The sequence below is a fragment of the Scyliorhinus canicula genome, chromosome 21 (assembly GCF_902713615.1).
Source record: "Scyliorhinus canicula chromosome 21, sScyCan1.1, whole genome shotgun sequence".
NCBI lineage: Eukaryota > Metazoa > Chordata > Chondrichthyes > Carcharhiniformes > Scyliorhinidae > Scyliorhinus > Scyliorhinus canicula.
In genome coordinates this window covers 42020346-42040471 of record NC_052166.1, presented here as the reverse complement: position 1 = coordinate 42040471, position 20126 = coordinate 42020346, and the positions used below count along the sequence as shown (strand labels likewise).

General features: G+C 41.6%; 1 protein-coding gene across 1 annotated transcript in view; it reads right to left on the bottom strand.

Moving 5' to 3' along the window:
* Window positions 1-20126, bottom strand: part of rbm18 (RNA binding motif protein 18) — a 47332-nt gene that overhangs the window by 11431 nt on the left and 15775 nt on the right. The window contains exons 3-4 of the mRNA XM_038781947.1: window positions 10301-10427; window positions 1842-1928 (exon numbers count right to left, since the gene is read on the bottom strand). Of these exons, the coding sequence (XP_038637875.1) occupies window positions 1842-1928; window positions 10301-10427 (214 nt within the window). The remainder of the gene's footprint in view (window positions 1-1841; window positions 1929-10300; window positions 10428-20126) is intronic.

The following is a 20126-nucleotide window of genomic DNA, read 5'->3' as shown; positions in this document are numbered from 1 at the left end:
TCTGCCTGTCAGTTACTGTTTTGCACACAAGTAGTCCTGTGTTGTAGCATCACCAGGTTGACACATTTTCAGGTATGCCTGGCACTGCTTCTGGCTTGCTCTCTTGCACTCTTCATTGAACCAGGACTGATCCTCTAGCTTGATGGTAATGGTAGAATGTGGAATATGCTGGGTGGTGGAGTACAACTCTGCTGCTGCTGATGGCCTGTAGCACCTCCTGGTTGTCCAGTCTTGTCTTGCTAGATCTGTTCGAAATCTATCCCATATCCCATGCCACACAACATGATGGAGGGTATCTTCAATGTAAAAAATGCTTCATCTCCACAGGTACTATGCGGTAAAAGGGGGCCGGTTTAGCTCAGTTGGTTGGACAGCTGGTTCGTGATACAGAGCAAGACCAACAGCGAAGGTTCAATTCCCGTACCAGCTGAGGTTGTCATGAAGTCCTGCTTTCTCAACCTTGCCTCATATCTGGGGTGTGGTGATCCTCAGGTTAAATCACCATCAGTCAGCTCTCCCCCTTAAAAAGGAAAGCAGCTTAGGTGACTTGGGACGGTGGTCACTCAGACTGATTTTGTCATGAACAGATGTATTTGCGGCAGGCAGGTTGGTGAGGAAGAGGTCAAATACATTCCTTCCTATAGTTAGCACCACCTACTCAGCTATGTTCTTTAAGGAACTGAGCCATCTCGGTCTGAAATGGTGCTCCCGTGCCACTCTTGGTAATGGACACTGAAGTGGTTCTGCACCCTTGCCACCTTCAAGTGCTTCCTCCAAATGGTGTTCAACATGGAGGAGCACTGATTCACCTGCTGCCATGAGACATCATGTGGTCCAAAGCCAGTGTTGGTCTGTGTTAATTCCCTCCTGACTGTATAATGCCACTCTGCTGAGTCTTTCCTGGCAGTGGGATAGAGACTCAGAGATGGCGATGGTGGTATCTGGGACATTTTCTGTATAGTATGATTCCGTGAATATGACAATTAAAGGCTGTTGCTTGACTAATCTCTGAGGCAGCTCTCCCAATTTAGGTACAATCTCCAAGATGTAAGTAAGAAAGACTTTTCAGGGTTGACAGACTGATTTTGCCATTTTCGTTTCCGGTGCCGAGGTTGATGTTGGATTGTCCATCTGGTTTTATCCCTTTTTGAGACTTTTGTCTTAAAGATTTGATACAACTCAGTGGCTTGTTGGGCCATATCAAAGGGCATTAAGAATCAATCACATTGTTGTGGGCCTGAAGTAAGGATGACAGATTTCCTTCCCTAAAATAATGTTAGTGAACCAGATGGATTTTTATGACAATCATTAGATTTTCATTTCCCAATATTTATTAAATTTAAAAAAAATCAAACCCAGAGCATTACCATGGGTATTTAGGTTACTAGTCCAGTGGAATACCATGACTCCCCCGCCTCTCCGCCAAGTAATGACATGTTCTGTCCATGAGTCTGCCCCACTTACTGTTCAGGTACCAAAATCTTCCAACATCAAAAGTTCAGTTAACAAAGGGGCCAGAAGTAGGCAAAACAATGTTGGGAAAATAAGGTACTCAAACTGATGTTGCGATGTGAATTATTTTTTCGGATAGACATTAAAAATACTTATAAAATTAAAACCTGAAATACAAGATATACTTACACCAGGGCTGAAGAAAAGATCTGGATTGTTTAAAGGCGCAAATAAAAGCATTTATTGTGCCAACAGTACAGATTGTATAATATTATAGCCCAGTATAGCAAACCAAAAGGCTGCACTTTTAAATTCCAAATCCTTTCTGAAAAATCTACAGGAACTTTAAATATTTGTGACAAGTTGAGAAATTCAGCAACAGTATTCACCTTCACTTGTGCATGTGCCCAGCGCACTACCAGTTTCTTAGAGAGAGCAAGTTTGCCATTTAAGCACTGAATGGCTCGCTCAGCTTCCTAGAAAAATAAAACAAGGAGGAAATTGAGTTAGTGTTAGATTAGGCAACATCCGCTTCTTAAAACAACTTCAACACTAATATATAGTTATCTGAATAATTCATTGGGTCCAGTAGTTGTCAGACTTGGCTCAGTTTGTAGTACTCCTGTCTCTTTTATAGAAGGTCAAGGTTTCACATTCCACTCAAGATTTGAGTACATAACCTAGGCTGGAACTTTGATGCATTACTAAAGGAGTACCGTACTCACAAAGGTGATGTCGTTCAGATTAAAATGTCTACCCTCTTGAGTGGATACAAAAGAGCCCAAAGCACTATCTGAAGAACAGCATGTGAGTGCTCATAGTCAATAAGATTTATCTATGAATCAATATCTAAAACAGATCATCAATTTCATTGATCTGTTCCAGGGGGACATTTTGCAAGGTTAGAAGAGATGGGGAGAAATATGGACTGGGGGGGAAGGGTTTAGGTACCTGCAGCTCCGGGACTTTGCTGGGAAGGAGGTCAGAGCTTCCTGATCGCGCCAGCCCCCTCATTGTTGGCGGCGATCTTCGAGAGGATTCTGGGGGAAGATGGGGAATCCATGGAGGGGATTAAAGCCAAGTGGGAGGAAGAGTTGGGGGAGGTTATGGAAGATGGTTTGTGGTGTGAGGTGCTCCAGAAGGTGTACGCCTCAACCTTGAGCGCGTGGTTGGGACAGATACAGCTGAAGGTTGTGTATAGGGCATAACTCACGAGGGCAAGGATGAGCCGACTCTTTGAGGGAGTGGAAGATGTGTGTGAGCGATGTAGGAGGAGCCCCACAAACCATGTACATATGTTTTGGTCCTGTCCGAAGCTGGAGAAGTATTGGAGGAAGGTTTTCCGTGTCACCTCGGGGGTAGCACACGTAAACTTGGAACCAGGGCCCCTGAAGCCATTTTCAGGGTGCCGTACTGGCCAGGGCTGCAGGTGGGTGCGGGGGCAGATGCCTTCGTCTTGCTGATTGCCCGGAGGCGGGTCCTGTTGGAGTGGAGGTCAGCTTCTCCACCCAGTGCCTCTGCTTGGTGGGGGCCCTGTTGGAATTTTTGACTCAGAGAAGGTGAAGTTTAAGCTGATGGGGATGAAGGAAGGGTTCTACAATTCACAGGGACTGTTTATTATGCACTTTCGAGAATTGGTTTCCATTGAACTTTAGTAGGGTGGGTTGGAGTTATTGTTGTTCTCGAGGACACTTAACGGATTGATTGTTAATTTTCCTTTTTACTTGGAATGTACGGGTGATGGTTTGGTCTGTATATTGAATGGAGTGCTGTTTGGGGATTGGCATTTTATTTTTGTTTGTTTTCTTTTGTTGATTATTTGATAAAAATGAATATAAAGTTTTTAAACAAAAATCAATTTCATTGATATTTGGAAGGCCTTCATATGTGCAAACTGGCTGTCCTGTTTCCTATGTTACTAGTTGCTACAATTCAAATGTACTTTTTAAAATTTATTCTTTCATAGGATTTGTGTGTTGCTGCAAGGCTTGCATTTGTTGGCATCTAATTTCCCTTGAACAGAGTGGCTTGATAGGCTATTGCAGGGGGCACTTAAGAATTAACCACATATTGCTATGGGTCTGGAGTCACAGGTAGGCCAGATTTCGCTCCATAAAGGACATTAGTGAACAGATGGGTTTTTATGACAATTGGTTTCGTTATCACGGTTACTGGGGATAGGTTTCGAATTCCAGATTTTTTAATTGAATTCAAATTTCACCAGCTGCCGTATTGGGATTGGAATCAGTGTCCCCCAAAGCCTGGGGTAGGTTGCTAGTCCAGTGACATCAGCACTACACCACCGGTTCCGCAATAATCATTGGCAGCAAATCGCTTTGGAACATCGTGAAGTTGTGAAAAGAGTTACATGGATGAAAGGTCTTTCTTTCGAGTGATAAAACTATATAAAAACATTGGGAGGGCTGGAGCAATTGTGTAGCGCCATACAGACCTGAAATTCTATAAGGTCTTTTAAAAATCAAATATTTTGACAGAGACAGTTTCAGAAAGAAAAATGATTGAAAGGCAGTAAGGAAAATACCATGGCACTATAAGCTACGGAACTATCCATGTAAAATTTATTGAGGACGATACCTTTCAGTATTTTAGGAAAACTACAGCTTGTCCAAGAAAGATACATCTCAATGTTTCGATCACACTGATAACTATTAAATAATCACTTCTTAGAACATCCAACTGGAGGTCAAACTATTGTAAATTAAACAAACAGCTAAGTTTAGGCATGGAAAACAAAATTATCTACGCATATCTATGTGCCAGCACCATTCCTTGACCACTCGCCATGCATCGTACAATGAAATATACTTGAAACCTTTGATTAGAATATACGCTAACTCAATCTGAGCAGGTGACATCCTTAGTTGGCCATTTACGGAATACCTTTCAATGCAGTAACAATCGTAAGTATGGAGATAGCTCAACCGTTTGATTATATAAAACACTCTAGTCTGAGCTGCAACAGAACCATGCCACTCAGACAACATTAACAAGCCACTTGAGGTTCAATCATCATTTATGATGTCATCTTAACCCCTTAATTGTTACAGCTTGGATATAAGCCCGGCTAGATATACAACACTCCAGCTCAACTGCTATTTTATGTCATGAATACTTTGAATGGTGCATTGGACAGTATTAAAACAGGGCCCTAAAATCTAGTTGGTACATGCGATCTAGATGGTGAATCTAGATGGCATAGGCGAGCTCCACTTGAAACCTGTAATTAATCAATCAGTTAATTTAGTATAGCGATGTTACCTGATTTCAGACCCACCCCAGAGTCAAATAACAAAGTGTTGTATCCAGACCATTTAGCCTATATGCAAGCAGAACTTGAATGAGGGCTTGGGCCAGTACTGCAAATTTCCCAATGAACTCTCAAATCTGTTGGTTTGTTATCTTGGCAATCAATGGTGCTGATTGATTTTTTAAAATTTAGAGTACCCAATTATTTTTTGTTTTGCAATTAAGAGGCAATTTCGTGAGGCCAATAATAAAAAGGTATGGCCAATCCACCTACCATGCACATGTTTGGGTTGTGGGGGCAAAACCCACACAAACACGGGGAGAATGTGCAAGCTTCACACGGACAGTGACCCAGGGCCAGGATTCGAACCTGGGACCTCGGCGGCGTGAGGCAGCAGTGCTAACCACTGCACCACCACGCTGCCCTTCATGGTGCTGCTTGATGTAGGGAAATTAAGAATAATTTTGTAGGCCTAATGACGTTCTGCTTTTTGTCATCGTATAATAAATCCATTAGAAATAATCATTAGTGGCCCACCAGTGTTAAACACCAATTCTGCCAAGTTGTTAGTTGTACTGGTTCAAACACTGAAGTCGCAGACAGCGCTTTTTTAAACGGAGAAATATCGGAAAAAAATAGATTGGGTGAAAGAACGAGGATCCAGGATTTTCATGGCCTAGAGTTCATAGCCCTAGCAGCTAGTGTTTCCACAAAATTAAAAATGGAAAAACCTGTCAATACCTTAGTGGCAAGAGACAGAAGTGCTAAGGGACAAAATGTACTGTGAAGGATAAGGGAATGGTAGACATAATAAGCAAATTCATTCCCTCAGTTTTAACAAAGGAGATAGATAGAGAATTTCAAACAGTTGTTGGTTTTTATTTAAGAAGGGATAAATATGATAAAGTTAACTAAAAACTTAAACTAGACAAATCACCAGGATCAGCAAGATTATAGTTATTCATTGACATGGTGCTAAAGGAGACCCAGAAGCTTAGCATTTTGGGAGAAGACCAGACCTTGTGTGTGAAGACCAGACCTTCTGTGTGATCGGACGGCCCCCAGGACACCATTTGCACCCGTCTGCTACCTCCCGAAATGAAACCACTCTTCTTAGCTTTGGTCAGATGCGTCCTATGCACCACCCAAACTGGATCATCCCAAACTGTGCACACGAAGATATGGAGTTCACCCTACAAAGGGCCTCATTCCAAAACTTATCACCCATTATAGATCCCAACTCTGCTGTCTCACGGTGCTGAGGTCGCAGGTTCGATCCCGGCTCTGGAGTTTCCACATTCTCCCTGCGTTTGCTTGGGTTTTGCCCCCACAACTCAAAGATGTGCAGGCTAGGTGGATTGGCCACGCTAAATTGCCCCTTGATTGGAAAAAATCAATTGGGTACTCCAAATTTAAAAAACTCTGCACTAGAGATCCCAACTCCCTCTCTGCCTTCACCTCATCTGCCAAGCCCGAATCCTCAGACAGAATTCATCTGTAAATGCCGGATGTGCTATCCTCCTCTTCTGACCTTGCCAGTGAAAGGATGCTTTGCAACAGAGACGTCGGCGGTGCCACTAGAAATATCAGGCAGGATCTCGTACAAAATTGCACATCTAGAGATACCTGAATGAGTTCAACCCCGCAAGCCCAAATTTCCCCGACAATTCATCCGAGCTGACAAACCATCCCACTCCAAACAAATTCTCCAATTTCTCAAGCCCCTTTCCCTACCCACATCCCAAACGTGTTGTCCAGTCTTGATGGCTCAAATAAGTAATTAGCACCAGTAGGGCCCATCCTCGGTACAGCTCCAAACATAAAGTGCTGCCTGAATTGTCTCTATATCCTTAATGTCGACATGACCACTGAGTTCAGGCAGTATGTTGCTGGGGAAAACAGAAATGAAGAAGTCACCAATGCACCCAGGCTGGATCCCCAACATGGCCTCACCATCCCAGCATCTGGGATTCAGATCCAATTCAGGGCATATACATTAACCAATATCAATGATCATTACGTACCCACCGTACGGGTCCGACATGATGTTGTCTGCTGAAAAAAGAACCTGTTTTTTGATTTAAATTGTTGCGCCTAGCCGCCCCCTAGCCTGCCCAAAGGGTGTTGGCCCAAAGCCCACCCATGATGGCTTCCAAATCCAAGTGAAACAAAGAAAACCCAATAGTCACCATCAGTAAACTAACCCTCCCCGCACCCCCGAAACAGACCCCGCCCAAATGCACATGTTGATTACATTCCAAAGAAAAATATCCTCTCCCAACCCCAACAAAACAACGATGCTGTTGAACCATGAAAAACAGGCCGCAGACTTTCCACCATCTCGCGTCCATTCGCTAGCTAAAAATTCACTGCTAGCAAGATGACCCCAGGTAGAATAAAAAGAGAAAGAAATAGCCCCACCCATCCTGGCTACAAAAGTACATAAAAATTCAACATCCCGACAAAGAGCACGATCCCACTGGGAGCCATACATTTCCCAGGAAAAAAAAAACAAACATTACCGTAAAACAATATCCCTCAGAACAATTAACGTCCCACCCCCCACTACACAATATATGCAAAACACTCCCATCCCAATCTAAGAACAAAGAAATAACAATAAAGATAGACAAAATACTCCATAACCCTTTCTCATACACACCATAAAAAATCCACTCGTGTCAAATCTTAACACTTCTGTAAAGCGCCTTGGGACATTTTACGATGCTAAAGGTGCTATGCAAATGCAAGTTATTATTGCGGGTTGTGAAAGACTTGTAGGTAATTATAAATGTAATAGAAAAAGTGCCTTGTAATTTCACCAGGTTATTATGAAGAACAAGAAGGAAGAATTAGAAAGAGAAGCTTGAAGCGTTTGGGCATTTTTACTAAAGCTGCAAAGAGTGAAAGTGTCATCCAATCAAGGATTTCAGAACTATGATGGAATGAAAAGTAAATATCAAAGGATTATTTCTACAGAGCAACAGCAGTTGAGATGAGACTGGTAACCACAAACCTGAAGCAAATGGCCAATTCTGGACTGTGATGTTCTATGATTCTTTGCAAATAGGGCAACTAACAAGAATCCAGGAATGAGGAAACTAAGTTCCAAGCAGAATTAAATTGAGCTTATTTAAGAGTCTTCAGACTGACTGAATTTTAACTTTCAGAATTCTGAAGACTGACAAAGCTGATTTAGGATTTTGTTTTAAATATAACTAACACGGTTAAATCTCTTTAAAAAATAAAGTAGGATGGTCACCATGAAGAATATTTTCACACAAAAGATGCAGGCAAGGAAAAAACTGGTGCAATAAGTTACCCAGGGAGACTGTTGAGGCAAATAGAATATAATTAGGTCAAAAAGAATCTGAAGATATTGCTGAACATGGATAAAGGATCCAACAAGAAGATGGACAGATTGGACCCAATGGAAAAGCACAGATTTGTTGGACTAAATTGATGCCAAAGAGAGTACAATTAACATGTACTGATTGCTGTGTAGGACAGGTCAGTCCCACGTGCTTTATCCTACATAATGCTGGGATTCCTGCAACATTCACAACCTCCCAACTTAACAGAGCTAATAAATCATATATTTTGCTTTTAAAGCCAACAAGGTTTTGTCCCTACTCTTGTTAAAAGTAGGTCTAGAAAGTACAAAGTCAGTCCAACATAATTAAGAAGTCTCGCTTTTAACATTATGGTAAATGTAAGTCAACATTCATAATGAAGTTGGTTACTCTTCACAAAGCTGTTTTCGATTTGAGGGTTTTCTTTTTCTTTGTAGGAAAATATTGACTGCATCTTATTAGCATATGAGAGGAAGTGAAGCCAATAGAAAAAAAATACCTGAGGGAGGGAACCCAAGGTCACCAATTATTAAGGTCTGTACAGTTGACTAGTAAACAGACTGGCCCAGGAGGTTTTCCTCCTGTTCACTGCAAAGGTCATCTGGTCTTTATTTTCTTTTGTTGCTACTATGTTCTAATATTTGAAACCTTCGCCAAACCAATGGTTTACAGAATTCTCAATTGTATATCCTGATGGTTTGTGAAAATAGAAAATAACTGGTTTCTATATAAATATTTCAATGATCCCTTCAAGAACCAAATGCAACTTTCCTTGTATACATAATTAAATACATAGTTTGTGAATTTTGTGCTCCATTAAATTTAATATCTAACACTAGGAATCAAGTCAAAACTAAAATCCCATCACAAATAAAGTCCTTAACACTGCTCAGTGAGGTTTGAAAGAAATGAGCAGGTAGCACACTGAGTGCTATTAAAAAAAGGAAAACAGTATTAGTGGGCAGCACGGTAGCATTGTGGATAGCACAATCGCTTCGCAGCTCCAGGGTCCCAGGTTCGATTCCGGCTTGGGTCACTGTCTGTGCGGAGTCTGCACATCCTCCCCGTGTGTGCGTGGGTTTCCTCCGGGTGCTCCGGTTTCCTCCCACAGTCGAAATATGTGCAGGTTAGGTGGATTGGCCATGATAAATTGCCCTTAAAGTCCAAAATTGCCCTTAGTGTTGGGTGGGGTTACAGGGTTAGGGGGTTATGGGGATAGGGTGGAGTTGTTGACCTTGGGTAGGGTGCTCTTTCCAAGAGCCGGTGCAGACTCGATGGGCTGAATGGCCTCCTTCTGCACTGTAAATTGTATGATTCTATGATGCCACTGGTCGTAAGACATTAGAAAAAGGATCGCCATTCATAAAGTTCCAAGGGTGTGACATAGATATGAAGTAACTATGATGGCATAATGTACATGCTCTAGTCGTAGATAGCATTTGGCTCAGGAAACTTTAACATTTAATTATTAAGATTTTGAGAGTTTGTTATTAATGACGCCCGGTGATACAAAAATGCTACTGAACTAAGGACTGTGCATACAGAAGACCATACTAGCCATCTTGCTGGTAGTTTTCAGACAAGTAAGCTTTTTTGTTTTCTTGGTACAAACCATTTCATTGTAATTTAAGCTAATAAGTATTGGGGTTTCGGTGTATGCCACAACATATAAAGCATGACCTACTTAATCAACTACCCAATGTCCTAAACCTTTTTAAAAAAAAACTTAATTTATGTTTTCAGGATGAGGAAGATTGACAAAGTTGCAGCAAATTCTTCTACCACAGGAGGATTAATAAAAATGTAAAGAGTGAAATTCAAGTTAATAGGCCGGTAAGTTACAGGGAAGGTCACAAAGGTGAATAAAAAGTGGGTACAACAGACAACTGGATAGATTTGTAACAGTGGCAGGGGCTAAAGAAGATGGTGAGAAAATGTGTGGATGGGGAATTACAGTGTCACTGTAACTGCGACAGATAAAATAAATAAATTTTAATACAACTTTGGTAAGCATATAAAGCAGTTATTTGAAAAAAGCTTGGAAGCAATTTTTGCATTGGGGTTTCACATCAAGCTTGACCTCACTAATAGTTTGATTACAACCGTAGTACTAGCCAGATTTCTTTAATCCACGCAAGTATGCAACATAAATACAAAATTAAAAAGTCTCGATTGAACTAAATCTTCAGTGGCAAAAAAGCAATAACATCCTTGGGAAAATACCTACCACTTTTGTCTCAAAGTTGACAAAACAGTAGCCCCTAGGTTGTCCCTCAAGTGGACCCGATTTGTGAAACAGAAAGTCAAATTGCTTGACTTTTCCAAATTTCTGGAGTAGCTTTAGAAGGTTATATCTGCAAAACAGGGGAAAATATTGTTAACATGAATGCAACGATAGGAAATTCAAACCTGGACGCCTACACATAATTTCAACAAACTTTGTGTATAGCCTAAATTGTAAATTCAAAAAGATGGTTTTACTGAACTCTATTTGAAGTGTTGCTTTCATCTCAAGCTGGAACATTTTGTTAAACTTAGTTAAGGCTGAAGTATAGGAACCTCTTAAGCATCAGGGACCAATGTGCCATGTCTTTTATCTGTTGAATACATACCTTGGTGGTTTAGGGAATTGGGCAATGAACATCGGAACAGGCATATTAGCAGAATCAGTGCTATATGGAGGGTGTCATGGGAGGACATGGTTAGTGGCAGAAAAGCAAAAGTATACGACTGGGGAGAAATCTTTTTAATTTAGCCCATCCATGACAGGGAAAACTATTTCTTCTTTTGGAAATATTGTTTCTTTTTCCTTTCCCTTCAATTAAAATGTGGGGCATTTTTTTGCCAAGGCTTCACAGACAGTTTTAGTTTTTGAGTAGGATCAACTTTGGGATTCTGCACATTTCAATTCAATTCCTCTGGTTGGCCCACCCCCGAACAAAACAAAAACATATACTTTATACCAAAAAACAAGACAGGCAGCTGGTGATGCACTGGGGGAAAAAAGTTTGTTGGTGAAGCTTGGAAAAGAAAATTGCCATGAATATTTATTGCACAAAATACCATGGCAACAGCAATGCACCAAAAAGCCAACAGTCCCCTTTTTCCATTGTTCAATTTCCAATATCAGTTTGACAGAAAGAAACAAGGTACATTACAATCTAATAAAATCAATCAAATGACATCCAGTGTCCAAATCTTTCTGGAAGAATAAGTTCAAAATTATTTTGAGTGCAGCTATTTAGGTTCAGACTTCTGTTTCAAGGACATGGTCAACAGCAGCAATGGATTAGACAGCTGTAACCACAACTTGTCAATCAAACATGCCATTTCCACCCAATTCATTGCCAGGTTTCAAAAACATTCCACAGAGCCTCTAGTTTTAAAGAGCTATTGTAGTATTATTATTTTCCAACCATTAGACCGCAACTTTCTATAACCTTTTATCACAATGGGAAAGCCTGAACTGGGAAGTTACTAATGGATCTATGCCGAAAGCTGGTAGTGAAGAAAAAAATAGCCAAACATCACATTTAATAGAAATCCTTATTTTACTGTGATTGACATGATCTTACTGGTAAACACACATGACAAATTAAAACTGAGTAAACGTATCTTTCTGGTTTTGCCTCCATTCTTAATATACAAAATTTAATTTAGAATCAAACTAACTTCACTGAAACAGCCTAACCGTGCTGATACTTCAAATGCAGGAGCTTTAATGGGATTATTAGCAACTTCCCTTATTTTCCCTCTAGCAGTAACCTTCATGTACAGAGGTGCTCACCTCCCCAGTCACCACCCAGAGAGGCTGGACAAAAGAACTCCCTTTGGGAAAACTATATAAGGGCGTTAAAAATTGCAAGGAATGCACAACAAAGTACAGATATGGACGTCAGAAGTTTACAGAAACATATCGAACTTTAATTCCATTGAATTATGGCTTATGAAATGAAAATGAAAATTGCTTACTGTCACGAGTAGGCTTCAATGAAGTTACTGTGAAAAGCCCCTAGTCGCCACATTCCGGCGCCTGTGCGGGGAGGCTGGCATAAAATAAAGAAAAACAAAAAGGCTACATGCAGGGCAGAAATCAGAAGCTGGGGGGGGGGCAGGGAGAGCTGGGTTGAAAGAGATCAGTTTCTGAGACAAGCATTTAAAACTAATGGGAATCAAACATGACAAGAAAGGCGCGAAGATAGGACCCAAAACATGGAGTAATGGTGTTTTTAATATACAACAGACTGGAAGCATGAAGAAATAGAGGAGTGAGGGGTAAATAAAGGACAGCTGGAATTACAGGAATTAATGGTCAGAGTAGAAACATAGTTTTCAAAGAGGTGGCAATATAGAAAGATATCTTTGATGTGACTGACAAACAAAGACACATGGACAATAGAAGATTTCACAACAAACCATGGAACAGGAACAGAAATAAATCAGGAGAGGAGATCCAAGGCTTGAGATAGGTCAATAATGAAATAAAGGTGGACAAAGTAAGACAAAGTTTGTGGTAACACTGATCAGACACACAGCAATCTCGGGAACATCGCAGAACATCTGTCCATCTATACTGTCAGGTGATTCCATTGGCCCAGAGTCTGCATCATCTTCCAGTAATTTGAAATTCCTGTGGGGTTCACAGGATCATTGCCATTCCTTTCTTATAAAATGCTGATCATTTAGCAATCTGACTGGTCCATGGGACACAGTATTCTTCTTCCTCCTGTAATGACAGCGTTCAGGTCTCACCCGAGTCCTTGACCTTACGAGACCAGTGTTCTTTGTGGGGATGTTGGAACATTGGGCCTTCCTACTTGAAGTAATATTTGAGGAAGTACAACAATGCTGAGCCACAACACAGGAGATCTATGACCATCTTCCTTTACTTTTCCCACAGGGTTTGTGTGTGGAGTTCAGAGGCACTATTTCCAAAAGTGGAGAGCGAGCTGTACTAAAGTTTATATGCTCATCTAATATACAAACTTTTGGAGCGGACATGTAGAAAACTTTCACATTTAGAAATATTATGGAACAGTCGAAAGTTAAGAACATAAGATACACAAGGAATTGGTTGCACAGATCTCGAGCCTGCTCCTTCATTCAATAAGATCATGCCTGATCTTTTACTTTAACTCGATTTCCTGACCCCCATCCCCATAACGCGGATTCCTCAGGAGATCAAAAATCTATCAAACTCAGTCTTGAATATACTCGATGATGGAGTTTCTGCAACCATCCGGGGTAGAGAATTCCAAAAATTCACAAACCCGAGTGAAGACATTTCCCCTCATCGTAGTTCCTTCACTGTCGCTGGATCAAAAATCCTGGAAATCCCTCCATTGTGGGTGCACGTACACCCCAGGGACTGCAGCAGTTCAAGAAGGCAGCTCACTACCACCGTCTCAAGGATAACCAGGGATGAGCAATAAATGCTGACCTAGCCAGCGATGCCCACATCCCAGAAAGAATAAAATAAATGATTGGCCCTTAAACCTGATACCATGCCAGTGTTCTAGAATTCCCAGCCAGTGAAAACTAAGCCTCACAATGTCTACCCTGTCAGAATCATGTGTGTGTCAAAAAGATCACCTTGCATTTTTTAAACTCCAGAGAATATAGGCTCAACTTACACAATACCTCATCATAGGACAGGCCTCTCATTCTAGAGCCCAATCAAGAGAACCTTCAATGTACTGCCTCCAAGGAAAGATATCCTTCCTTAAATATGGAGGTCAAAACTGTTTGTAAGGAATTCTAGGTGTGGTCTCAACAAAGCTCAATGCAACTGCAGTTAAGTTTCCTTATCCTTGTAGCCCAATCCCTCATAACTAAAGCTAACAGGCCATTTGCCTTCCTAATTGTTTGCTGTACCTGCAAGCTAACTTTCCATATTTCTTGTATGAATACACCCTCTGAACACAAACATTTAAATTGTTAAGCCTTTTAAAAAATAGTTTTCCTATTCTTATTACCAACGTGAATAATGTAACACTTCCTCCCACTGCCGCACCCCCCCCCCCCCCCCCCCCCCCCCGCAAAATGTCATTTGGTTATTCAACCACTTCTTGCCTGGATCTCCATGCAGTTTGTGTCTTCCTCACAGCTTACATTTCCACCCAAGTCTGCAACATCAGCAAATTTAGATACATTACTCTATTTCTTCATCCAAGTCAATAACTTAGATTGTAAATAGTGGTCTCAGCACTGATTCTTGCTGTACTCCACTAATTAAATCCTACCAACTTGAAAATGCCACATTTATTCTGTTAGAAAGTTGGAATTAAATTAAAAATAAAGAATTGAATAAAAATGAAACTGATAGGGATTTAGCTGCACGGAGGACTTGAGATGCAGCCTAGCCTTTTAGCAGGGTAAAATAGCTACTTTGTTGAACAAAGTGGAGACTAATAAACTGAATAATAATAATCTTTATTGTCACAAGTAGGCTTACATTAATACTGCAAAGAAGTTACCGTGAAAAGCCCCTTGTCCCCACATTCCGGCGCCTGTTCGGGAACACGGAAGGAGAATTCAGAATGTCCAAATGACCTAACAGCACGTCTTTCGGGACTTGTGGGAGGAAACCGGAGCACCCGGAGGAAACTCACGCTGACATGTGGAGAACGTGCAGACTCCGCACAGACAGTGACCCAAGCTTGGAATCGAACGTGGAACCCTGGCTCTGTGAAGCAACAGTGCTAACGACTGCTACCGTGCCGCATAGTCCAAGGACCTAGATCATCGCCACGCCCAGTTGCAAAGCAGGGCTCTCTGAGGATCAGGTTGTTGTGCAGAAAGCAGAAGTCTATGTTCGACCTCGTATGTTCTACTCTAAACTAGAAGAATGGTCCCCAAATAAAATCTACAGGTCCTATGTGGTTATTATTTTCTGGATTTGGCTCACATTGTTAAAATATGTGGGATTTTTTTGAGGAGTGGGGGATGTATTCTCAGAATTTAGGAAAGTAGATAGCTTTGGATTGCGGGTTAATTTAAGTATATGATCTATGTAACCATTATTGTTGTTAATTGTGAATGTTGTTCTTTACTGTTGATTTTATGTGTATTTTGAAGTTTAATAACAACAAAACTGACCCATTCCTCACTGCATTCTATCTCTTTTCTCACATTTTTCCCAAGTTGCAAAAATAGTGAAGAACCAGCGTTCCAAGATTCGATTCTTTAAAAATTTTTTTTAAATTCAAGTTTGTATTTTTACATTGTGCAAGAAATGGAGGAAACGGTTAGAATTTACACGTTGTTCCTTTTGACACTGCCCTCTGCCCCCCCCCCCCCCATTCCTTTTCTGCTGTCTCCGGGTCCAATCCTAGGTCCTTATTTTCACAGTAGATGGTTTGTTCTGCCGTTTGTTTTATTCTTATAGTGAGGGGCCCTCTGATTTCCTTCGGCATTTCCTTGGGTCTATCTCCCCAGTCCCCCCCCCCCCCCCCCTTTCCTGTCTGCTTTCTGTGGCCCTGGTGGTTCTTGTACATCCCACCCTCTCCAACCCACTGTTCTACCCATTGCTGGCTTCAAACAGGTCTTGGAACAGGCTAACGAATGCCCCCATACTTTGTGGAAGCCATCTTCCGACCCTCAGACGTGCACTTTCTCCAGATGGAAAAATTCCAATAGGTCTGCCAGCCAGCCTGCAGCTGTGGGTGGTGCTGTTCACCAGCCAAGCAGGATTCTCCGGCGGGCGATTAGGGAAGCAAATGCAAGAGCGTCAGCCCTCTTCCCCATATGAAGTTCTGGCTGGTCCGATACCCCGAAGACTGTCACTCTCGGACGTGGCTCCACCCTCACCCCACAACCTTGCACATCGCTTCGAAGAAGGCTGTCTAGCACCCGACAAGTCTGGGGCAGGCCCAGAACATGTGGCCGAGGTTGGCTGGCATCGTTCACCTTTGTCCACCACTCTGAGAAGAACCTGCTCACTCGGGCTCTTGTCAGGTGTGCTCTGAGCACCACCTTAAGCTGCATGAGGCTTAGCCATGTGCAGGAGGTGGTGAAATTGGCCCTGTTCAGTCCTTTGCTCCAGAGTCCCCAGCCTACTTCCGTTCCTACAAGTTTCCCTTCTGCATCGAACATTAATGGGGCTCACAACAATTCCTACTCTTTGCTTCTATGCCCATTGACCAATTTTCCATCCAAGCTAATACATTACCCCAACAAATGAGCTCTCATTAATGCATATTAATGTTTTGTGTGCATTTTATTAAGTACCTTCTGGAAATCCAAGCATACAACATCTACTGGTTGCCCCTGGCTACATCCTCAAAAGACCCTAATAAATTTGCAAACCAGGATTCCCTTTTGCAAAATCATGTTGACTTGTTCTCACCATACTATATTTTCCTAAGTGCAGTCTCAGGACATCCTCAATGACTGATTCCGTCACTTTCCTGATGACTGATGCCAGTCTAATTGGTCTGTAGTGCCCTATTATTTCTAAGGAACTTGGGGCAACACGGTAGCATTGTGGATAGCACAATGGCTTCACAGCTCCAGGGTCCCAGGTTCGATTTCGGCTTGGGTCACTGTCTGTGCGGAGTCTGCACATCCTCCCCGTGTGTGTGTGGGTTTCCTCCGGGTGCTCCGGTTTCCTCCCACAGTCCAAAAATGTGCAGGTTAGGTGGATTGGCCATGATAAATTACCCTTAGTGTCCAAAATTGCCCTTAGTGTTGGGTGGGGTTATTGGGTTGTGGGGATAGGGTGGAGGTGTTGACCTTGGGTAGGGTGCTCTTTCTAAGAGCCGGTGCAGACTCGATGGGCCGAATGGCCTCTTTCTGCACTGTAAATTCTATGATCTATGATCTTAACTTGAGAAATAAATTGACAGTGAGATGAGTCAACTTATAATAAGTCAGAAAAATGTATTAAATATAAAACTTAAAAGTAGAATGCTTCTCCCAGAACCTTGCCGAACATTTAATCCCCAAACAACGTTGACGAACCTTTAATCCCGAAACTACCAAAAGTTTAATTTAATGCTGCAAGCAAATTATCTGCCTTATTTCCCTACATCGCAACAATTATTACACTTCAAAAATATTTAAGTGGCTATGGAGTACTTTAGAATGTTCTGGAATGATAATGGCGCTATGTAAATGCAGGTATATTTCAGTCCACCTGACAAATGTAGAAAAGTAGATTTTACTACTATCTTGATTACAGGGTTGCTTAGAAACCACAATTATTCAAAAATTAGTGCAAATGAATACAGAAGCTGAGAGTTTAGCATGAAAAGCTACAAAAAACCTAAAATCTGGGTGTGCTAGAACATTGTTGAGCATATTCAGATTGTCAGCTTCAAATGAACCCTGTTGTATTTGGGGTCATGCTGAAGACAATTGCAATATCTATGTTGTGAATATATGCTTTATGCGAGAAAATCTCAAGTTCTCATCTTCATACTTCGATAACAACCTGTGTGGAAATATTTTCTGGAACACGTCTGTTGTAACTTTATTTTCTTTCTAAACACTTTATCCAATTTAAGATAATTCCACCACATTCCCCAGTCCAGACAGGATGCGCTGCTGCTTTCTGGTGGTTGGATAACCCAGAAGAGGCTTGAGATTTGTTCTGGAACCTTCTTGGCCCACATGGCTGAGGTTCACACCACACAATTATTAGATGCAATGGGCCTTTTCAGGAGTGAAGTCAAACTCATGCTGACACCTGAGAAATTCTTAAAGCAGGATTTTTTAAAAAAAGAAGAGATTTTTGGGATGCTGTTTACTTCCAATGGGGAGCCAAAATCACACTTCTGTTTCTTACAAATGTATTAATAGCTTTGGCAAGCATTTGAGGTGCCACTATTCTTCATGATTTAGCCAGAAAAATTCATTTCTGTCTTTATTTTTGAAAAACACTTTCTGTCTTGGCAAGATCACCTGATGACATAATCAGAACAGTACTGGCATGGCATGAAGTTAAACAGATTAGAATTGTTACAGGTTCATTCCAATTTTGCTAGTCTCAATAATCTCACTATAAATCCAGTAAAACCGGCTTTGGTACTCCGCATTGGGTGAGGGAAATGAGGAGAAAGAGAGAGGCACGGCCACAACACGTTGATGGTGTGCTTCACATGTGACATTTTACAGAAATTATTTACAGATAAAAGGCCGTTAGAAATGTAAGCTCTCAGAAGGCACAGGGTAAACCATCACATTAAAAAACTGCCGTGAAAATTAAGCTACGTAGCATGAAAGAAATGTAGCTACTTGGAAATAAAGTTATGGGAAAATGGGGATGGGAGGGATGGATAAATAAATGCTTTTCAGATTGGCAGGATGTGGGTAACCATTTGCCACAATAATCTGTCTGGGCCTGCTTTTGCTTTCTATTTATATCCAAATTATTTTGACGTGGGCATGAGGAATAGTGTAGAAATTAGGGGCCATTGAAGATTGTGAAGACGAATGCAGCATTGCAGGAGAACAGACAAGTTGATAAAGTGAGAAGATATGTGACAGATGTAGATATGTAGTAAAAGTTAATATACCCCAAGCAGCAAGGTTCTTAACACGCTGGAGAAACAAACATTGAGGGTGCAGGCAAACTTTAAATATTCGTAGGCAAGAAAAATGAAAGGCAGAAAATGGGATCACAGGTATATACAGGGATATTGAATAAAAGCAAGCTTGTGGTGATGTTGAACTTGTGTAAGATGTCAATTAGACCAAAGTTGGGAGGGGCGGCACGGTGGCACAGTGGTTAGCTCTGCTGCCTCATGGTACCGAGGAATGGGTTCGATCCCGGCCCCGGGTCACTGTCCGTGTGGAGTTTGCACATTCTTCCAGTGTCTGCACGGGCCTCGCCCCCACAACTCAAAAGATGGGCAGGGTCGGCGAATTGACCATGTTAAATTGCCTTTTAATTGGGAAAAAAAAAGAATTGGATACTCTAAATTTATTTTTTAAAAATTAGACCAAAGTCATATTTGTTTTGGGCACCTATTTATAAGGTTATCACAGAAATGGAAAAGTTACAATGTAGATTTACTAAATTGTTAATCCATGTATGAAGAAAGGTTTCCCTGCAGCTGAACAGAGAATGATAATGGGGGAAATCTACTGGAGCTTTTCAAAGTTTGAAAGATTTTGGGTTGTTAACATGTAAAAGATGGTTTTCACAGGATAATGATATAGTGATAAAGCACAAGATTAAAGTAAAATATTATGGATGGCCTAGCCCACTATAGGGAAAAAAATTTCTTTCGTAAAAACAGTTGAAAACACCTGATGGAGTGGACAGCATTTGCAGGAATAGTGGGGTTATACCTCACAAGAGATTAGTTACTCTGCAAGGCCAGTGAGAAGTGGCTAGAGTGGATTAAGAATGGGCTGCATCCCCATAGGCAGAAAGTTAAGAACGGTCACGGGTTTGATTGGAAGTCAATTACTAATGTTGATGCACAGGAATCGGTGCAGGGAATAGTCTGCAATTTCATGAATGAGAAAACAATACAAGTGCTAGGACTATGGAGGAGAACAATTTTCTGCAAGGAGATTTAGATGCATTGTGAGAACGGGGCAAACTCTACCAAATGGCATTTAAAGTAGTTAAGGGCAATGTCCTGCATGTGGGTAGGACTAACACCAAGTTTACCTACAGTTCACATGGAACAGACCTGAATCGGTTAGGTAATTATAGTTCAGAATAGTTGGCATTATAGGTCAAGGCCAATGTCAAGAAACCACAGCCCATGCAAATGAGGAATTAATCTATTTAACAGGACTATTTAAAATAAAATAGGATTTGTATAGACCTCAGTTAGATCATGGGCAGGATTCTCTCAGCCCGGGACCAGGCCAGAGAATCCCCGTGACCAACGGGGATCGTACCACGCCGCCATGACATGCGATGCCATTGGCACCCGAGTGGTTGGTAAGGCACTGGTTGGGGGCCGCTCTACGCGGCCAGCCCGCCGATTCTCAGCCCGGGATGGGCCGATCGGCTATCATAGAAACGCTGAGTCCCGCAGGCGCCGTCCACACCTGCTCTCAGCCAGCGAGAACTCGACGTGGAAGGGTTGGGG